The sequence below is a fragment of the Vombatus ursinus genome, unplaced genomic scaffold (genome assembly GCF_900497805.2).
Source record: "Vombatus ursinus unplaced genomic scaffold, bare-nosed wombat genome assembly UNPS02014735.1, whole genome shotgun sequence".
Taxonomy (NCBI): domain Eukaryota; kingdom Metazoa; phylum Chordata; class Mammalia; order Diprotodontia; family Vombatidae; genus Vombatus; species Vombatus ursinus.
In genome coordinates, this window is record NW_020954513.1 from 2,995,026 (window position 1) to 3,016,958 (window position 21,933).

The 21,933-nt window shown below is 44.3% G+C and overlaps 1 protein-coding gene across 1 annotated transcript; it reads right to left on the minus strand.

Annotated features, from left to right (window-relative positions):
• Positions 1 to 831: 831 nt before the first annotated feature.
• On the minus strand, positions 832 to 19,335 carry UPF3B (UPF3B, regulator of nonsense mediated mRNA decay). Its single transcript, XM_027861419.1, has 10 exons — positions 18,904 to 19,335; positions 16,837 to 16,943; positions 16,542 to 16,648; positions 11,867 to 11,965; positions 9,627 to 9,737; positions 7,362 to 7,405; positions 6,659 to 6,847; positions 4,197 to 4,357; positions 3,479 to 3,788; positions 832 to 1,863 (listed from the first exon to the last, which is right to left on the minus strand). Exons 1-10 carry the CDS (start codon positions 19,333 to 19,335, stop codon positions 1,717 to 1,719), a joined length of 1,707 nt encoding a protein of 568 aa, XP_027717220.1. The 3' UTR covers positions 832 to 1,716.
• Positions 19,336 to 21,933: the final 2,598 nt, after the last annotated feature.

Sequence of the window (21,933 nt, forward strand, 5' to 3'; positions counted from 1 at the left end):
CCAACACACACACAGTGATCCACTGACATTGGCCTCCTTGCACAGGACGCTCCATCTCTCCACTACAGGCATTTTCACCAGCTGTCTCCCATGCCTAAAATACTCTTCCCTCATCTCTGCTTCCTGACTTCCCTGGCTTGAAGTCCCAGCTAAAATTCCATCTTCTATAGGCTTTCTTGATCCCTCTTAACCCTAAAGCCTTCCCTCTCTTGCTTATTTACAACAGATCCTACATAGATCTTGTTTGTACCTAGTTGTTTTCAGGTAGTCTCCTTTAGACTTCAAGCTCCCTGAGGACAGGCTTGTCTTTTGCTTTCTTTGTATCCCCAGGACCTAGCACAAAGCCTGATTCGTAGAAGGTGCTCGACATATGTAACAATGGTCTTTCCCTCATTCTATCCAAAGTGGGCCAGAGAGGTTAGGACTCACAGGAATTGGAATCCAAGGTTTCAACGCTATAGGGAATTCATTCCCAGGTGAGGAAACTCTCCCTACCATCACAGGTCAGTACCTTGTCTTCAATCTATAGCTTTAAAGCTGTTTTCCTAACTTAGAGGCTAGCTCTCTCTTCACTAGGCCATGTCACCTCTCCAATATGTCCTCACCTAGCCCTCTGAATTCCTTTTAAGCATTAATATTACAAATCAGAAGAGGAGACACATTTTTTTCCCCTAGATTGTAGACTTCTTCAGGGAAGGGAAGGGCCTCCTCCCTGCTGTGTCTTTCCTAAGCTCTGGCACACAAAGCAGGGTAACTAAATGGTTTTTTAATCGAATTACAACTAAAATCTATTTTAAACTTTGTAAATGTACTTCAAAACAGCCTTCAGGGTTTGCTGTCTGATCAGATCTTTATTGATATCTGTACAAAATAATGAAGACTGAAAACTCCTATGATAAAAGGTGACCACAGATGGTAGTGACCATTGTGCCTGGGACAGGAAATGTACTCATGGCATAAGGAGTAAGATGAAGCAATGATGGAAATGACACATTTTGGAGGGCTGAATTTGGGGGTAATTCTGTTTGGAAAAAAAAGAAAGAAATGCTTGAAATATTCTCATATGCTAACCTATATTCAAATAAAAGCCAGCGTTTCCGTATGCAGGATGTAGACATTATTTGGCTATGGTTGGAATGTCAACCAAAACATCCGTTCATAGGATAGTCTGATTATCTTTTAGTTCATAGTCTGAGATCTTTTTCAGGGCTTGAAGTAGTAGGATGCTTTCTGTTTCTAGCCGATTCCAATGATACAGTGTGTCTAAGGTGAAGCCAGCCTTCCTTCAAAGGTGGCTCAATATGCCATAGATGAAAGCATTCTCAGCTTTGCTGACCAAAACCTTTCAACATCAGCTACGGGCTTCCAACCTTTAGCACAGAGATGTGCCATAATTAAGGCCACAGAAGACATTTCCACATTCAAGCAAACCTCAAATCAAGTAAACCTCAAATCATTTTCCTCATTGTTATCTGAAAACCCTAAAATTAAACTCCAATAGCTGCATAGATAAGAATCGCCTCCAATTTGGCCTCAAACAAAGATTTCTGATTTTGCCCCTCCCCCCATCATGCTCATCTGAAAGGTAGCCCCACCAGCACCTGGCCCCTCTGAGATTCTTTCTCTCTCTTCCTCCTTTTGGAAGGCACTGCTAGACTGCTGGATTCCTGCTCTTTGGCTGTCTGCACAGTCAGAACAGTTAGCTATCTGGGCCCATCATTCCTCTCCTTTCCTACTATTGTTCTCATTCTCTTGCTTTTTATCTGGAGCTGGCTCTGCAGATTTCAAAGGGCTGTCTTCATAGGGTCCCAGGCGATTCCGGCTCCGGGCACCTGGCTGGTAGAGTTGCATTGCTGGGCGGTCCTAAAGAGAAGCGTGAGACGCATTAGTGGGCTGCACTTGACCTGAAAGTTGCTTCTGGCCCTTTTCGTAGCTTTTTGAATGTCCTAAGCACCATCTACTGTGTCAGTGGTAGTAAAACTTCAGTGGCACCAACAACCAGGATTGCAGATTTCCCAAAGCTCAAAATTTGAGTGCATGGTCCAATAGCCAACCTCGACTAGAATTTTGCTTGCAAAATCCGAAATGAAAGATCATTTTCAGAAGCACTACACTGCATTCCTAGCTACCCAAGACACACATATACATACACGCTCCAGATCATCTGTCCAAATTTCAGGACCATCTGAAAATGAACTCAACCGACCTAAAGTGTTTCAGTTCAGGAACCACACCCACCACCTACCTCTTTCCAGCTAGAATTTAGAAAAACAAAAAACAAAAAAACAAACCAAAAACCTTTAGCAGGCAGTTTCAGAGGAGAAAAAGACAAAATCAAAAACATGTGTCAATGCAAATGACTCTTCTAAGAGCTCATTTTTAAGATTATAAAAGACAAACATATGAACTTTGCCTAGTATTGATCTATCCTGAAGTCATGATCTCAGACCCCTATAACCCTGTTAAAACACAACCAGCAAGACAAGAGGACAACAACGTAACACCCAGATGAAAGGCTCTATGCCCGCCGCATGCTGGAACTCAGATTTGATAAAGCCGTTCTGTACAATATGTTTGATTCATGACTTAATTTGATTCTTGGAAATTCTAATTCAAATTATATAATCTGAGAATTGGTAGGGGCCCCAGAGGCCATCTACTTTAACCCTTACCTCAGAAGGTACTCCTTCTACAACATCTCTAACAACAAAGCAATCAATCTCTACTTTAAGACCGCCAGTGATGAGCAACTCACTACCACCGGATATAGCCCATTCCACAGCTCTAATTGTTAAGATTTTTTTCCCTCCGACACAAAAGCTAAATAGACCTTGCTCCACCCCCATGGCCACTCCTAGTTCTGCCCTCTGAAGCCAAGCAGAATGATTCTTCTTCTAAACAGCAACCCTTCAAATACTTGAAAACAGCTGTCATACTAGGTCCCCCTCAAAGAGTCTTTTTCCATCAGACAACCTCGAACGCCAGGAGTTCTTGCATACCCTCTCCCCTAGTGATAGAACAAAAGTTAGCATGAGCAGCATCACTCCTTTGGGCCTACTTCCAAGCATACATTTCTGCAGTACTTCAAAACAGGAGGCTTCACAAAAGGAGAAGGCCAGATGAGCACCCTGCTTAGCGTTCCAAGGACTTTGCACTAGAAGATAACTTTGCTCTAAAAACCATCCACCAGAAGGCTCAGTGTCCAAGGTTTTTTAGTAGCCTTGCTTTATTTTTGGGGAAATTTCACTCCCAAGATGGCTCTTCCCGTTTTAGATTTCACCAACTTAACTTATCTTTCCTCGTCAACACAAGCCGTGGATAAGCCGTTTGTTTAAAGTGGCCATCGAGAAACTTAGGTTTCGAAAGAACAAGAAATAAACTAATAATCTTTTTTTTTTTAGTTTCTAGTATTTCTTAAAAAAAAAACAAAACACCAAACCACCTTATGAAAATAAACAGATTTAAAGAAAAGTAGCACCTTGTTTCTTATGCGATCTCTTTTCGCTGCATCTTCTTTTCTGTCCTCTTTGGCCATTCTGTCTGAGTTGCCTATTAAATCTGTACCATCATGCCTCTTTCCTTTGTCCCTAAGTAGATCTCTTTCCTTTTTCATTTCTTCTTCTTTTCTTCTAAAGGTCTTCTCTCTCTCAAAGCGTTCCTTTTGCCTCCTTCTGTCTTCTTCCTGCCGCCTCAGTTTCTCCTTCTCTCGTTGCTGCCTCTCTCGCTCCTTGTCTCTTTCATAGTCCTTGTCCCTCTCCCTGTGGTCTTTGCCACCCTCATCTTCAGATCTGCATGGAAAACAAATCTGAGAATGAACCCTCAGCGTTCTGGGCATCACAAGCGAAAGACACACTGTGCTTTCGACTTGGCTGTCGAAATGAAGCTACCTAGGGAAAAAAAAAAAAGGCCACAAGAGCAGTGCTGCAACTGGTCACATCTTGCGACCCTGCATTTGGGTCAAGCTCCTCTGGAAAGCTGCCCTGAGACGCACGACAAGGAGCATTTTGGACCCTCCTCCCCACCATCTAATTAGAAACAGTAGCTGATCTTCATTCAGCACCAAAGCCAGGACAGAGCAACCAATGCCATTAGTACCCTTGCATAGAGGAGCCACTTAACTGTTTGTAGAATTCAATTCAACGCTGCAGAGACAAGTCTAGACAAGGAGACATGCTGGTGAGCCCTAGAATACTAACTTCTTGGCCTTCTCTTCTTTTGTCTCCCCGTCAGAACGCTTGGCCGCCGCACTACTCTGCCCACAGGTTTTTTCCTCATTCAGATTCTCTTTGTCCAATCTCTTGGATTTTTCCCTTTTTTCCAATTCTTTTTCATCTCCTCTTTCTGGCTTCTTGAGCAGCTTGAAAAAGAACAAGTTTATTTTCATTTTGAGGGGTAGACAGGAAGTGTTCCTTTAAAAAAAAATACCTCAAGAAAACTACACTCTGGCCCATCTAAGCCTTAGATCACTGACAGTGGCTCCCTTCTAGTTCCCCACTCTGAAAATGAAGTGAGGTGCACTTCATTTCCCAGGATAACAGATAGTGCACAGAGAAAGGTAAGTTACTAAAGAGATGAGACCAGCGTCCACATGTCACCCACTCACTGCAATCAGGCAGCTTTGTACTGAGAGGATCACGACTCTTCAGTTTTAGAAAGGCCAATGCACAATTCCAAGCATGTTGTCCATAGCAAAGTAGCGTAGCTATTGCGGTTGGTGCTGCTTTGTGGCAGAGTACGTCATGAACCTAAACATGCCAGATGGGTGGGTGCTGCTGGGGTCTGGGTCGAGTTAACGCTCCCGAGTGACAAATAACCTCTGTCACTGAAGGACTGATCCACCTTGAAGAAATAATTTTTGCTTGAGGCTTTTTGTTATGATGTGTTGAATGGTTAAGAACCACCCAGCAGCTGGTTAATAAAGCCAAACGCCTCATATGGTACTAGGGGGACTGCCATTCCATCTCTGCTGAGGAGTCAGATACTTAAATGTTTACTTGTTAAAACAGAGGGTTCAAAACCCCAACGCAGGCAGGTGTGAGCTTTAAGAGTCCCAGTGTGTAAACAAAACCTCTTTTCTGTCCCTGGTGACCACTAGGAAACTCTCCGAAATACTCCCCAAGTGACGGATAGCATCAAGATATATTCTTATGGAAAGCATAAGAACTCCCAAGTCTTAGGACGAAGGCTTCATGCAGCGCTACATCACTGAACGAAGGGCATAATAGCACAGCACACATTGAAGCAGGAGCTAATTAAGCAGAAACAAACAAGTTCCCTGCAAAAGGGCTAAGGTCCAATCTGAACAGCAGGACAGGCAAAGCATCATCCTAGGTGATCCATAGTGTATGGTCTTCTTAGCTCTCCAATAAGCATCTTCGTAGGAGAGGAGTTGACGGTGCATTAGGAGAAGCCAAAAGACTCAGTACTCATAACATGAATGCAAATAAATGTGTCTCCTGCTTATGGGTAGCTGCCTTGTTGGAAAGAGTCAGGAAAAGCGCAAGTCATGGCTGAGGTGGCAGGCACAGGGTGTGTATGAGACAGAGACTGAAAAGAAGCCTGAGGATCTCTCTCACCCCTGTGAATGAGCTGGGGGACCTAGTGACTGAGGGGACTCCAGCAGCAAGAGAAGCAAAAGGCGTGGGGGTGGGGCAAGGGGTATATGAAGTAATTCCAGGCCTCCTGCCCATGAGTAGAGTAGGGAGTGCTTCCTGCTTGGGTGCCAATTGTCCCCCTTTTCCTAAAATGTCAGGGAATAAATAGTCCATGAAGCTTGGCAAAGTAAAAGCTTCCCCAAACCCTGATCCAGCGGGGGGAGCTAGCAGCCTAGCACTAGTTCCTTCCTTGAGGAGGGGTCTGGGGCATGTATGACTGGGAGCTGCTGGCTGGCTGGCTACTGAGTCCTATGCAGGAGGAAACACGGATAAAAGAGGGAGCAGAAAGCCATACAGGCCCATCACCCTCAGTGGCGCCCCGAGGTAAGGGGGGGGGGGGTTAGCCTGCAGACAGTGGAGGCAGAGTGAAGGAGAGGGAATCAACCAGCTCCTCTTCCTAAAAAAGCTATGGATATGCAGCAAAGAGGAGTCAGTGGGCCTGAGGCTTGTCACTTTGCCCCCCAACCCCCAGGACTTAGAGGAGGGTGTTTCCACTGCTAATAAGACCTGGCCATAGGATAAAGTACTCGGTTCTATGTGCTCTGCTGGGTTGGGCCTTGACACTTTGGTGATTTGCAGTTTCTAACGTGTGTACCAGAAGACAGTGGGAAAACGCACAGACAAGCCAACCTGATTGAGTGTCAGTGTGAAGGAAAACATGGAGAAAGGTCTAGCGTCCCCTAGCCAAGCGGAAGGCCTCATCTACTAAGAAAAGGAAACTAGTAGAAATCCAATAATGGAGGCAAATTAGATGGCAAAAATAAACCAAAAAAAAAGGATGAAATTTGAAATGACAAGTTAAATGGTATGAGAGGTGCTGATTAATGCTCTCAAGGGCTTCCCACTTCTCAAAGTAAAAGGATAGTGTTAGAGGAAAAAAGGTTGCTTTATTGGTTTGCCACAAGAAACTTTATTTCATCTACACCGACACTCAATACACGGACACTCCATACATGTTTCGGGAAGTTGTTCCATGCGACTTTTCTGCAACATGGATTTCATACCTTAATCTTTGGTTCATCCTTTGATCTATCCCTCTCTTTTTCTGGACCTCTTTCAATCTTCTTTATCTTGTCTGTATCCTTTCTTTTTCTTCTCTCTTCTTCCTTCCATTTTCTCCTTTCTTCTTCTCTTTGCCTTTTTCTCTCGATCTCTCTCCGGCGTCTCTCTTCTCGCTTTTCTTCCCTCATCCTCTGCAAACAGAGAGAATTCAAAGCCTTTTAAACAAGATGGACACCACCAAAAAGCCTCAAGCAGTCACCAAGCATGCTGGGTACCCTAGCAAAGGCAACATCCCTTCTGTACCTTGTCTTCTAAGTCCAACCCTGCCTTCCTACAGAAAGGAGAGGTGCCCCCAGCGAGGCCAAATCTCCTGCAGCTGATTAAACTCGGCCTTATTACCGACAGCTTTCAAGAAGACAAAGGGCATCCAGGGAACCAGCCAAGCGGCAATTTGCATTTAAATGGTCCTTGAAGGCTTACAAAGCACTTTACATCCATTTCTGCATTTGATCTCCCCTGCATCTCCACTATCAAAGTCAAGGAGAAGGGCCAAGTCTAAAGACAATAGGATTAGATTCTCCCTATTCCAGCACCCAAGTGGATAGGAACAACCACATACATATACTTGCGAGGTGCCCCCTCCACCCTTTCCCAGTGTAAATGAGCTCAAATTTATTACGATAACTACATTATTACATTTCTTACCTGTTTATTTTTCAAGAAGTTCAAAAGGGGAGTTGTCTTCTTGGCTACATAAACATAAGGGGGAAAAATCCAGTGTCAATTACACACCTAGAAAGAACTTTCTTCTGACCTCCAGGGCCAGGAAAATTATTGACTTTAAAGGAAAATCTCTACCGTATCAGAAGAAAGTTAGTAGTAAAAACAATTCCTACATTTGTCCAGCACCTCGTAGCTCATTAAGAGCTCTCATACAGAGGATCTCGATTCTGAGCTTTCAAAGGGGAAGTGGCATTTATTTAAAGTCAGGGGGCATTATCCTGGGGCGAAAACCACCTCCTTCAGCAACAGCCATATAATGTGAATGAAGCCAGCCAACCTTCAAGAAGGAATTTCAGTTATACCTAGACTTTTAAGGCAAATGTTTTTGGTTTTATGATAAGGCCAAAGAAAAAGAAAACGGTTTGTTATAAGGCTTTTATTTCCCATCAACCAACTAGCAAATGTTTATTAAGTGCCTTCTGTGTGCCAGGCCTTGAGCCAAGTGCTAGAGATACAAAGAAAAGCAAAAAACAGCCTATTGTGCTCATGGAGCTCACATCTGATTGTTCAGGGAGAGAACAAAGGGAGAGAGAAAACCAGCAATGTATATGCAGATACAATAAACATAAGGTAATTAATTGGGGGGGGGAGACAGTGAGGAAGAATCAGGAAAGGCTTCACATACAGAAGCCTTGTGCAGAGTTTGAAAGCAAATTAGATTCCAAAAGGCCAAAGTGAGGGAGTACATTCTAGGCACAGGGCACGGCTAGTGCAAAGGTGTGTGGAGATGGGAGATGGAGTGTCATATGTGAGAAACCGAGGAAAGGCCAGTCTGGCTGGAATGCAGAGTTCAAGAGTAAAGCAAAACTAGGCTGGAAAAGTTGAGTGGAACCAGGTTTCAAAAGGCTTTAAAAGCCAAACAGACAAGTTTGGATTCTGGCTTAAAGATAAAAGGGAACCACTGTGGAGTTTACCGAGTTGGGGAGTTATATAGTCGGACCTGGGCTTAAGGAAAATCATTTTGGCAGCTGAGAGGGGGATTGGACTGGAGAAAGACTTGAAGAAGGAACATCGAGTAAGAAGCTACTGCAATAGCCAAGGTAAGAAGGGATGAGGGCCTGAACGAGGTTGGCAATTGCTATGGGAGTGGAGAGAAGGGGATAGATTAGAGATCCGTCATAGTGGTAGAAACAACAAAACTTGGCGACTGACTGGACGGGAGGCGAGGGAGGGCAAGTCATCCAGGATGCCACAGACTGTGAACCTATGTTAGTCCCTCCAACAGAATTAGTTCTATCTTGGACATGTTGAGTTTGAGATGCTACGGGACCCTTCAGTTGGAAATGGTCAATGGGCAGTTGGCGATGCAGGATTGGGGTTTGAGGGAAGACAGGTCTGGATAAATGGAACTGGGAACCATCTGCATAGATCATTACTGATCTATTACGTGGAAGCTGATGAGATCACCAAGATCAACGGAATACGGGAGAAGAGAATAGGGCCTGGCACGGAGTTATGTATAATATTTTAGCTAGAAATACTCATTTGTAAGTAGTAAACAACACCAAAATATCTTCAAAAACTTACCAGAAATTCAAAGGTCCTAAAACTTACAATTCTTAAACCTCTATACCCCAAGAAGATAAAAAACAGAAAGGCCCCAAAATATACAAAGGTTTTCATAGCAGCTCTTTTTGTGACAGCAAAAAACTGGAAACAAAGTAGGTGCCCATTGATTGGAGAACAGCTGAGAACCGGCTGAACAAAGTGTGATCTATGAATACAATGGAATGTTATTCCACTAAAAGAAATAACAAATACGAGGAATACAGAGAAACATAGGAAGACTTGTATGAACTGAGGAAGAGTGAAGAGAGAACAAGGTAAGACAATGACCACAATCATGTACATGTACACCACATCATTGGGTGATCGGGATAATGAATCATAGTCCCAAGAGAAGAGACTTTAGGGTAGGAAGGTGGAGGATTATGGGCATATAATGCCATATACACTGTCAAATGTGCTTTATTTAACTCTTATCCAAAGGTAACCGACAGAAAAAACGAAAGGCATCAGTAACACTGATTTCAAAGACACCTTCCCAAGATTGGCACTTACCATTTGTTTAGAGAACAGTGGTGCGTTCATAATGAACAATATTGTAAAATCTAATAAAAATCATGACCCTTTAAAGAGGCACACATTACCTTAGGAGCCTTCTCTCTGCCCTCCCTCCCCCCTTACCTATCAGCTCTTTATTTCTCGCTTCTATTTCTTCTAACAGAGTCTCTGGAGTGGACGTCAGTTTCTCTTCCTCTGCACAATAACTCTCCAAAAATTTCTTGTACTCGGGGTCTAAATATGGAATTGAGGAAGTAAGCGTGGCAGCCTTTTGGTGGCAGACTGCATACAAGTCTGTCAGAGAGACTCCCTCACTACTTTATGCAAACTCCACTATGGATTCCCCCCAAAGGAGAGGACAAAGAAAAGACTACTTGAGATTTTCTTGCTTTGGCTCTGCAATAAGGTGCCCCCCCTCCCCGCTTTGTTTAAAAGCTGCAGCCCTGGCCACCCCAAGTAACACTTGCAAGAGGCTTCACCATGATGGTATCTGCAGACAACAGAACCACCAGAATGCCTTTCCTGGTGTGCCTCTCTTTAAACGTTAGATTGTAAGCTCCTTAAGGGCAGGGACTGCTCTTTGCCTCTTTTTGTATCCCCAGGGCTTAGCACAGTGCCTGGCCCATAGCGGGCACTTAACAAATGTCTGATTGACTGAAACAAACTCAATATATGAAAATCCAGATTAGCACAAATAAAATCTGGACCAATAAATGCTCTAATCAAACTGGATCCAAACATGAGTCTACTAAATAGGTAGCTTCTCTAGGGCACCAAGACTTGAAATATAATCTACATTTATTTTTGTATTTTTTCTTCAAGAAAATAGGAAATACACCTATATTGTCACTGTGAGGATGCCGCTCACACTACCTCAGGAAGATCTAATATAAGTTCCTGAACGTGGCATTTGAGGTGACAAAGATCACTCAAGTTCTTCTCAGGACACTTGTTTCAAAAAGGCCAAACCCAGTGGCTAATAGGATTCTGAGGTGGATGGAAATCATCTAATCCCTGCTGCCATTTTATCCCTATTTTACGGAGGAGGAAGCTGAGGCCCACAGAGGTCGAGTGGCTTGCCCAAGGCCAAGAAGTGGGATAAGGATCACAGATATAGAGTTGGAAGACACCTCAGAGTCAGGCAGATGGCAAAGTGGTTAAAAGTGCAGGACTTGGCATCAGGAAAATCTGAGTTCAAATCCAGACTCGGACATATTAGCTGTGTGATCCTGGGCAGATCACCTAAGGGCTCAGCCTTTATTTCCCCATCTGTAAAATTGGAATGGTAGTAATAACAGCCCCGCCCTCCCAGGGTTATTATGAGGAACAAGGGAAATAACATTGTGGTATGCTGCCAACCTTAAAACACCACATAAATGCTAGTTATTATTACCTTGCCCAACCTTTGTTTTTCAGAGGAGGAAACTATTTGGAATGCAAGGTGGGATGGATGTGACCTGATCCAAAGGTCAATGCATCGGAATTCATGATATAATAAATAAACTATGTGTTGTTAGGTTTGCATTGCATTTTCCTTATAAAACACCAACTATGGTTGCTCTGGATGGCTTTGTAAAAGGTCAGGGGAATATGAGAGCCAGGTCTACTGCTGGGGGTGCAAAACAGGTCCCTTGATTTCGAAAAGCTTGAGGCAGGGGCATCTTCTCATTTCAGAGGTTGGCCAGAGACCTCTTAAAATTCACAAGCTTGGGTACATTCAAGTGGGATCACCAACTACTGCGTGTCTATTGATTTGAGCTGATGTGTCCAGACCATTATCAACATACATGTAAACACAAGTTTTAAGTTTAGAGCACAGAGTGACCAACTGATTCTTAGTCATGTCAAGTAAAACCAAAAGAAAGATTGCAACTCAACTAGGGGGCTTGTCCTCCACAAACTGGAATGACCAAACTAGTCTCAGATTTTACATTTGTGAAGAGGACAGAAATGGAAACCAAAGTCATTTCTGTTAATGTGGCCAGAAGGGACCTTAGAGGCCAACCGATCCAACCCCCTCTTTTTAGAGAGGAGGAAACTGAGGCTCTGGGTCAAACAGTGGCTTCTCTTTTGGTGCATCTGAGGTGTCTTCATCTTGTAAACCAAAGGCCCTCATCTTCATCAAAAGAAGCAACAGAAATACAGAATTTATTGTACTGACTATACTACGTTCCCCAGAGGCTACAAATAGAAATTGTTAGGTAGAGAAAATCAACATTCTTTATCGGAAACCCAACTTCCCTCTAAACATTAAACACTTAACATTATAACTTATCAACTTCATCTTTTGCAAAAAAAAATGCAAGTTCTCCACTCCCCCCCCTCTAACTATGACCCCATATACCGCCGTGGTGGTATCGTACCATCCTCGATAGTCCCGGTTTTGGCATCTTTCTTCTTGTTCTTCTTTTTTGCCGATTTTTGGAAAGGAGCAAATTCCACTATGGCGGGATACTCCTGACCTGTTTGGAAAAATAACACAATAACCCCCCCCCCCCCCAATTGCTCGTATTTATTTTTATGGTTCTCAGGAGTTCGCCACATGCTGCTACAAAAACCAGAGGTGGCGTGTCATCAGTCCTGGTCTTACACATGAGGAAACTGAGGCTGTGAGAGATGGTCACATAGCAATACAGGTTTTTATAAAGGTAGTGCCTTCAAATCGCATGCCGGAGATTCAAGTTGCTCTTTTACAGGAGTCCTACTAGGTGGCAGTAGGATCTTTGGCTGAGAATTTGAGCTGCAAGGGACTTGAAAGGTAGTCTACTCTGTCCCCCCCCACCCCCATTTCCCCAGGTCCAAGGAAGGTAAGTGACTTGCCCACAGTCATAAGGGAGTAAGTAGTAAGCCAGTAACTCTAATAACAAATCCAAGGCTCTTTTTACTCTGCCAGGCTGCCTTCCCCAAGAAAGTTCTCACCTCTTACCATCAAGAGAAACACTATGACCTGGGTTACGAAAAGCTCAACTATCATAGCAAAAAACAACTTAGAAGGGAATGAAGACATTTTTATAGGTTGAAATTCCAGTTACCTTTAAAAAAAAAAAAACCAAAACACTGCTTTCCAAAGTTCATAAAAAAGGAATATCTTTTTTAAATAAGACTATAGAAAGGGCCCCATAGCTTTGGAGGGGATGACATGTAGGGGACCCACATATTTAAGACTGGAGATTGGGGTTGTCATTTTCAGTCACGTCTGACTCTCCATGACCCCATTTGGGGTTTTCTTGGCAAAGATACTAGAGCGGTTTGCCATTTCTTTCTCCAGCTCATTTTATAGATAAGGAAACTGAAGCAAACAGGGTGAAGTGACTTGCCCAGGGTCCCACAGTTAGTAAGTATCTGAGGCCAGATTTGGGCTCAGGAAGATTTCTGACTCCAGGCCCAGCACCTTATCCACTGCAGTGCTACCTAGCTACACATAAAAAAAGGACTATAGAAAGGGGCCTTCAGCCCTAGAGGGGATAATATGTAGAGGAGTCATGTATTTGAGGCTGGAGATTGGATATTTGCTCTACAATAACACCAGTCTAGCAACGTGGACAGATAGCAGCTGGAAAGCAAGCCTCAGAATAAAAACGACAGACTCAAGTCCTACCCTTAACATACACCACTGGCTGTGTGACCCTAGGCAAATCACATGCCTCTCAGTGCCCCCAAAGTACAAGTTGCAAAATAGGTGCTAAAAGAACTTCCAATAAAGAAACTCCTTCTTTTGGCACCTATTTTGCAGAAAGGCAGGAAGTTAAAAAAAAATCTCATGTACTTTCCTCCTAGGAGGATCCCTCATGCCCTCCTTATATGATTCAGTTCATTTTTTAAAAAATTAACATCTATAGGCAAGGTATAAAATTATAAACATTGGTCCCTGCCATCAAGGACCTTATAGAACAGCAGGGGAGATACAACCTGTAAACACCAACAGTAATACAAGGTAGAATTCGATCATTGCCACCAGAGGTAAACTGTCAAGAAACTTCAGAGGAAGGAAGAACATTATACTGTTGTGGAAAAAGCACTGGAGTTGGAGTAAGAAGACCGGATAAGTGCCAACAGCCCTATTCAACAAAGGCCCTGAGGGCATCAGTGTATCATAGGCACAGAATGAATTACAGAACCATGAATCATCATTATGACCCAAAGGCATCTACTAAAAAGTTGTGAACTGTTCAGTTACAGAAGATAAGCAAGCATTTTACAAAGATTTTCATCCAAGAGCTCCCAAATGCTCTATTTAATTCCACCCTGCATGTGGATATTGCTTTCTCCTTTTCAAATCACATGACACAATTTTATTAGCCCCAAAAGAAGCCCACTCAAAGGTTACTACAGACGTTATCGTTATCAGGATATAAAGAGGTTAATGATTTGGGGGGAGGAGGAGAGAAACAGACACACAGAGAGAGAACAAGTAGTCTTTTCAGAATACTGTAGTAAAGAAAGACAGCAAAAGAGAAATCCTCCAAATTTCTTGGTGGAGGACCTTAAATTCATTTTTCTTCCTGTATCTAATGGACAACTGTATTAAGCTGCATACTTTAATGAGACAGATTGTGAATCAGCATCATTAAAAATTCAAAGAGACAAACAGTTCATTTTTTATTTTTTTCTGACACACAACAAAAACAAAATTCAAAATTATTTCTAAGAATACTGCAATAGCACATCAATAAAAGCTATCCTGATCTTTTCTAATTTGTTTTCCTTAAGACAGAGGAATGTTTAAGACTTTCCGACTTTTAGGAGAGGCCACAGCCTTACTCAAAGAGCCATTCCACATTTGCTCAGACACCTCCACCCATAGGAACACACTTCTTACCAAGGCAGCCTGTTGGTTTTTTGTTAGATAGCAAAAGAAAAAGACAAGCCCTTTCTTATATTAAAATGGAATGCCCTTTACTATGTTGATTCTACTGCTACTGGCACATTCTCTGAAAAGGATCTGCTTGTAAGTTGTTAAACTGTCCATACCCTTGGACCCAGTGGAAACACCACTGGGCCTATACCCAAAGATACCAAAATTGGAAGAAAAGGACTCATATGCACAAAAATATTTATAGCAGCTTTTTTTGTGGTGGCAAAGAAAAAAGTGGGTATCGATCAAATGAGGAGAATGGTGGAATAAATTCTAGTACATAAATGTAACATAATAGAATTTCTCAGGATGAATAGGATGGATTCAAAGAAACCTGGGAGGAGTAGCATGAAATGATGCAGAGCAGTGAACAGATTCAGGAGTGTGCTTTTCAAAATGACCACAGTTTAATCAAAGCAGTGATCAATCCTGTCTCCAGGAAGACTGATGAGGAAATCTTCCTTCCCACCTCTTAAAGATTTGATGGAGTAGAGGTGCAGGCATACATTTTCAGATATGGCCAACATGTTCATTTGTTTGGTCTCACTATACTTGTTACAAAGGAAGGGAGTGGTAGTGATAGTTGTGCAAAAAGGAAGAAAGAAAGAAAAGTTGTCAACAAAACATTAAAAAATACACAGAGGGAGTTTGTCAAGGGACATGAAAGTGGGGTAGTTTCATATACATCCTCCCTTTTTTTTTTTTTTTTTTAGCTCTTACCATCTCTCACATACACCCCTTTTCTGTTCTCCTTTATAGACTGAACTGTTCATGTTCATAATAAAGACAGTTTTTAAGATGTCAATGTCATGATGTAAAACAAAAAGCAGCAATAACATTTATTTTGTAAGAAGGCTTTCATCTTACTAAAGTGGGAGTAATGCCAAAAACCTGAAAGCCCCCCACCCACAGCCCCTTTTTACCTATGGTTGTATAGACAGAATTGGAGCAATAATTGGTGAATTACCTGTGGATTACCTGTGTTTCAGAGCATATTGGTGGGGTTAGGCAGAGAATTTTCCAGACTCACTCAGGAAGAAATGGTCCCATCAGAAAAGACATTTACAATATTATCTTAGAATACCATTGGCTTGAAAGGTTTGAGCTCAATTGAAACAATAACAGACAAAGAATCCTTGGGGCTGGGAGGGAATATTTGAAACCTGTATGTATCTTTACAAGGGCAACAAAACAACATAGCTGCCAACATCATTCAAGCGTTCAAAACAAAGTATCATTCAGGCCAGAGCTGGCAACAATTCCTATCAGATGGGCAGTGAACAATGGGGAATTCTTCCGTTTTGCTAACCTGTGAAGACAGCTAGAACCCTAGAATGCCAAGGCTGGAAGGGACAAACAACATGGCACAGGGGAAGGAACAATGGATTGGGAGTGAGAGGACCTGCGTTGACATCCTACCTTGGACACCTAATAACCTTGGTGACTTTGGGCAAGTCCCAGAACCTTGCTGGACTGTAAAAACAAAGGGACTGCGCTCAGTGGCCTCCAAGGTTCTTTCCAGTTCTAGACCTAGGAAGGATTTGGAAGCCAGGGGAAAAAAACGTAACTTCCGTAACTTCCCCAAAGTACAGAGCCAGTTAGTAGGAGGAATCAAGCTGAGGTTTCCTTGACTCTTGAGTACTGGGCTCTAGCACACAGTAGGTACTTAATAAATGGCTGCTGCTTGATTTCTAAGAGGTTAATAAGAAGTCTGGAGGGCTGTTAAGGTGTTATACTTTCAGGTATGATTACTAAAGTCAAATGTTTAAAAAAAAAAAAGTCCAGGACTTATGATTTTGGCTTGTGGGTACCCTTTCTAGCTAGGCAGACTAACTTATGTGTAACTTAGTGCTTCCTAAGTGTTAAGAGAGCTGTCTCAGGCTTTTGGAGCTCATACAAGTTGAGCAGGGTCACCTAGTTAGGATGAGAGGCAGAATGTAAACCCGTATCTTCCTCAATCCAAATCTAGCATTCCATGCACTGTGCTGCCTCTGACATCAAGGCATTCTACTTATTTGCAAGGATGCCTTCAAGGTTAGTGCCCGAGTAAAACTGGCGCTGTTATTAGATCACACACAAGAGGTTTGAAAATCTGGAAGGGTGGCATGGACACAGGACACACCATGTTTCTAAGGCAAGCAGACATATCAAAGGCCTTCTTTGCATTAGTTACCAGGACTCACCTTTATGATCAACGAAAACGTAACCATCAAAGCGATCCCTGAACAAAACAATGTCCTCCTGGTTTTTAAAGTTGATGTATGCTCTAGAAAACATATGAGGATACAAACTGCAGAAAGAGAGAACAAAATGTAAACGTGCTTGAAGGTGCCTTGCTGAGTTGCAAATATGCACATTAGTTCTACATGGAGATAGGCCCCAAAGTGTAATGAGAAGCATTAGCAAGACAAGCACTGATGAAGCCTTAAAAACAACCCAAAAAATGATTATTAGTATATATATATAGATATATTTTACCTAGAATCATTTGCAAAGAACTCAAAATAATCATGTTCAGGCAAAGGCTGAAGGTGTTCTTCAAGCTGTTCCTTAGTCAAAGTAGGAGGCAACCTCCGAATGATCACCTTGACATAAGAAGGAAAAAGAATGAACAACAACATTAGCTCCCCATCCCCCCATGGCCAGGTTAGTTCTGGTTTTTGCTCTGCCCGGTGATTTCACTTCATTTTGTGGGCCATCTTTCAACCCCTTCCTTTCTGGTGCAAAATGTCAACTCTGACTTCCATCAATGCCACCTTAACCGTTAAGGCAATGAGAAGCTTTAACCCAAGTCTCACATGCTAGTCAAGGGCAGGAATTTTCCTCCTCTGCCTACAGCACTTTGTATATCATATCTCAGTACTGATATTCAAAGTTTAAGCTTATTTGAAAATATGCATTCACTTAGGCTATTGCAGATTGATCCTACTTATCGGTAAGCCTTGTTTTTAATAGCAATCGCTTATATTTTTAGATAGCATTTTATGATTACAAAAAAAGAACTTTCATATCCCTGTGTCATTTGTTTCTCACAACAATGTTGGGAGGAAGGGGAATTCAAACACCATTATGCCCATCTTACAGATGAGGTAACTCAGAGGCTTACTCAGACATGGATCATTAGGGCTGGAAAGGGATTATTAACCTGGGTCTGACTCCCTTATGTTATAACTGAAAAACCTGTTGAGATTCAGAGACAGGAAAGTGATTGGCCTAAAGGCACAACTAGTAATTAAGGATTAAATCCAGTTCTCCTAATTCCTAGTCCAGTGTGTAGTGGAGGCTTTATGGTGGGTAAACTGGAAAGATCACTGAATTTGACCCAATTCTGTCACTTTCAACTTGTGTGACCGTAGCCAAGTTCTCTTCCCCACTCTGGGTGTAAGCTTCCTCGGCTGCAAAACCAGGAGACTGGACTAAGTGACTTCATTTTAGAGAGGAGAAAAACAGGCTTCGGGAGGTTTTGACCTGCCCCGAGGCAACAGCTCAGTCAGTATGAGAGGTCTGCCCAAGCCCAGCACAAGGTCCACCATTTATTTTTCTTTTAAAATATCACACACAGAAGAAGCCAGCTGCTACCCGGGGGCTTTCGGGTATGTCCAGTAAAGCTTACAATAAGAATCCCTTCCCCAACCCAAGTTCTCGGCAGCTCTCACAAGACCAGACTGATTGGCAAAACCACCCATGCCCTCTCCACCATTCCCACCCTGCCAGCCAAAGCCAGCTCTTCGCATGTGAAAGGTAGCTTTCGGAAGGGGAGGGCTTCGTTCAAGGGGAGGGGGTCTCTAGCCCAAGGTGGGGGCCCATTCCCAGTGAGTGAGATCGGGTATTTCCTGGGAGGGAAGGAGGAAGGAAGGTGAGAAGGGTCCTCCCCATCTCTCCTCTCCCTTTCCCCCTCCCTTCCTCCATTCCCTCTCTTTTCAATCCCCAGCTTCCCCCTCCCTACTCTGCCCCGCCCTCCAAATACTCAGCTTTCCCCCTCTGCCCTCCCCATCCCTACCTGCTCCCTTTTCCACCTTCATCGGCACCCCCCCCCCGTTTCCGTCTCCCTCCCACTGCTCCCCTTTCTTCATTCCCCACCCTTATCGATCCTCATGCCCGGTCTGCCTTTTCCGTCCCTTCCCCCACCATCCCCGCCCCCCTCGGAACCCTTCCCACACCCTACCTGCTCCCCTTCCCCCCCCACTGCTCCCATCTCTGCCCTTCCCCCACCCCACCTCCGTTCCCCCCTTTCCCCCCTCCCCCCTTTCCACTGCTCTTGGCCCTCTGGGCTCTCTCCACCCTAATGGGCACCACCCCAAGCTCGCCTCTCCTGCAGTCGCAGTCTCCCATCCCCCTTCCCCCTCCCTCCGCTGCCCCATTAACTCTTTCATTGCCTCGCCTCCCCCAAAACGATTCGAATCCGGCATTGGACCGCTGACGGCCCGAGCCTTTCCGGGGTCCTGGGACCTGGATGGGGATGGAGGGAGGGGGAAGAAGGGGGCAGGCGTGGCCCCGGGTCGGGCGGCTCCTTTCATCGAAGGAACCTGTACGCGCCACCCGCACCTTGCTCAGCATCTCCTTCTTCTCTTTGAATCGCTCTGGCTTTCTTTCCTGGGTCTTGGCGCCGTCCGCCGGGCCGCCGAAGCTTGCGCTCGCTGCTGCTGGAGCTGGAGCTGGAGCTGGAGCTGGAGCTGGAGCTGGAGCTGGAGCTGGGGACGGGGCTGGGGCCGGGGTTGGAGCCGGGGTTGGAGCCGGGGCTGGAGCCGGGGCTGGGGCCGGGGCTGGGGCCGGGGCTGAGGCCGGGGCTGAGGCCGGGGCTGGGGCCGGGGCTAGGGCAGAGGCTGCAGTTACCGCCGCCGCCGCTGCGGTGACTGCTGCTGTGGTGACCGCCGCTGCTGTCTCTGCTGCTGCTGCTGCTGTCGCTGCTGCAGACGAGACTGAAAACGAGGGCGGCCGCTTCTCCTTGGGCCTCGCTTTCTCCTTATCCTCTTTCATGGCCCAACCTATACCCAAGGCAGCGTCAGGATGTCATCACTATAAGCCCGCCCCGCCCCACCCCGAGTACGGAGCTCCTCCCCTTAAATCTTACAGACCCAACCCGCAATTGCGGCGCAGTGACTACGATCGCGCGAGACTGCTCGGTCGCCTCTGCCCTCCCTCTCCGGGTAACGGGCACCGTAACACCCTAGCCCGAGAACCCGCCCGAGGCCTCTCGCGCCCCTTTTCCAGGCTAGGCTCTGGGCGCGCCCTGGGGCGCGTTCTTGGCGTCCACGAGCTAGCACCGCCCCCTTCCGCTAGAATCAATTTCACTTTTGCCTGGAGAACTACAAGACCCAGCATGCCAAACTCCAAGTTGGTTCTGGGGCTCAGAGGCTATGAACCTCCTGGGAGGAATTCGGCTTCATTCCTTTGCGCCTTAAATCGATAGGAAAGCCTAGGCTATTGAGATGGCCCTGGAGCTTACCCTCGATCCTTCTGCGGATCGTGTCCTCAAGTTGTTTCTCTTGCTGTTATTCACAGTACACTCTAATCTCTCATTTCCTGCCTTTGCACTGATTGCCCCTCAAGTCTTTAATACATCCCAACCCTATCCCCCCTTTCAATTCCCTTAATATTTAGATTTTTTTTTTTTACATAAACGCGTCTCTCCCGATTAGAAAGCAACCTTCTTGTGTTGAGGTTTAGAGTTGGGAGAGCTGGTTCAGGTGTGAAAGAATTCACTTAGACCTTCTCTGTAACCATTGGGAGCTTAATTTCGTGAAAGCTTCAAGGGCCTGAAGTTAGCGAGGAGCTAAACAAAGGGCGCTGATATAGGAAAAGACCCAGGCTTATTATACGGACGGAAAACTATACAGCCTGTAGGATAATGATATATTTTTAGGGTTTCTTATGGGGGTTGGAGATTAGGGACAGGATAAGGAAGATGAATGACAGGATAGGGAACACAGGATAAGGGAGGCAAAGGCAATTCTTTTGATACAAGTTGTATGGCATTTCAAGATAAGGGGGAAAAGCCTTGAGAAGTTCTGACGTTCCAGGATCTCAAGGTACAGGATGGGCTACAGAATGAGCCTCAAAAAAGTAACACTTAATATTATTTCTAGTCCTAGGGCAGTCTTTGTTCCCACTATCACTTGAGGTCAGTTACTGTTTCAACCGTTGGCTTATCTGGTGTCCTAGTTTTGTAATCTTATGTCTAGTGCCTAGTTGTTGTTCAGTCCTTTTGGACGCTTCTTGACCCGCCATTTGGGGCATTCTTGGCAAAGATACTGGAGTGGTTTGCCATTGCCTTCTCCAGCTTCTTTTACAGAGGAGCTAGTAAGTGTCTGAGGCAGATTTGAACTCAGGAAGAGGAGTCTTTCTGACTCCAGTCCTAGTTCTATGCACTGCCCTACCTAGCCGCCTAGCCTAGCACAGTACCTGGACATGTAGTGAGCACTGAACAATCACTTGTTAACTTAAATCCAGTTTCCACCGGGCTTGCAAAATTTTCTGGCCCTAACCAGAATTACTGGTAATCCTGAATTATTGATTGAATAATACCATAAATGCAAATTCCCAAATTGTTGACTTAGTTGTAGCACTAAATAAAGATGGGGCTAGAACACTTGGATTTTAGTTCTGCTTTCAATACTCTATGATAGAGACATTTGCCCTGAGTATCATTTTCCTCACCTATAAAAATAATAATAGCTACCAAAGTGCTTTAAAATTTACCTTCAGAGACTCCCTGAAAAATAAGCCATTGGATACCCAGAGAAAAAGCCTAAATCATATCATCATACCTCTCTCTGTGTCCTTGCAAAGTAATTTTGTTGTAAGTAAGATTTAAATAATGTGGGCAGCTAGGTGGCACAGTGGATAGAGCACCGCCCCGGAGTTAGGAGGACCTGAATTCAAATGTGGTCTCAGACATATAACACTCACTAGCTGTGTGACTCCTGGCAAGTCACTTAACCCCATTGCCTAGCCAAAAAAACAAAACAAAACAAAAAAACCAAAAAAAAAAAATTAAATAATGCACCTATTTAAGAAATGGTTCACAAACTACAGGTCTGAGACCTGTCTTTTATTTATCACTTGTTGATTCTTTTACCCCTTGGCATATAGTACTATATAAACTGGTTTGCTGTCATTTTTTTTAAAAGGAAAAACCCTCCTTGAATAATTACCTTTTTGTAATGGATCCAGTGTGCTAATGCTCCTTGTCAGCCTGTCAGTCCCTCTGTCCGACTGTCTGCTGCCGAGTTTATGATTTCAGAATGTCTCAAACATCCTCACTGACAAGACACTGAGAGCAGGGAGGGAGAGAGGGGGAGGAGGCCATCCACCTTTTGTCTTGTTCCTGAAAGATTAGCCATCTTTCCTTGCTCCTTTACTGGGCTGAGCATGTGCTAACCATTTCCCACATCACCCCCTTTCTGGGTAGGATAGTCCCTGCCAAGAAAGAGCTAGATTCATGACTTACCTCCATCGTTCTCTGTTCTTATCCAAGATTTCAAGACTTCTAAGTCCTGCTGATGAGGTGCTTGGGTGCTTGTGCTTGGGTACTTGTGCTTGTACTTGGACTCCAAGTTCTCCCTAGTCTCAGAA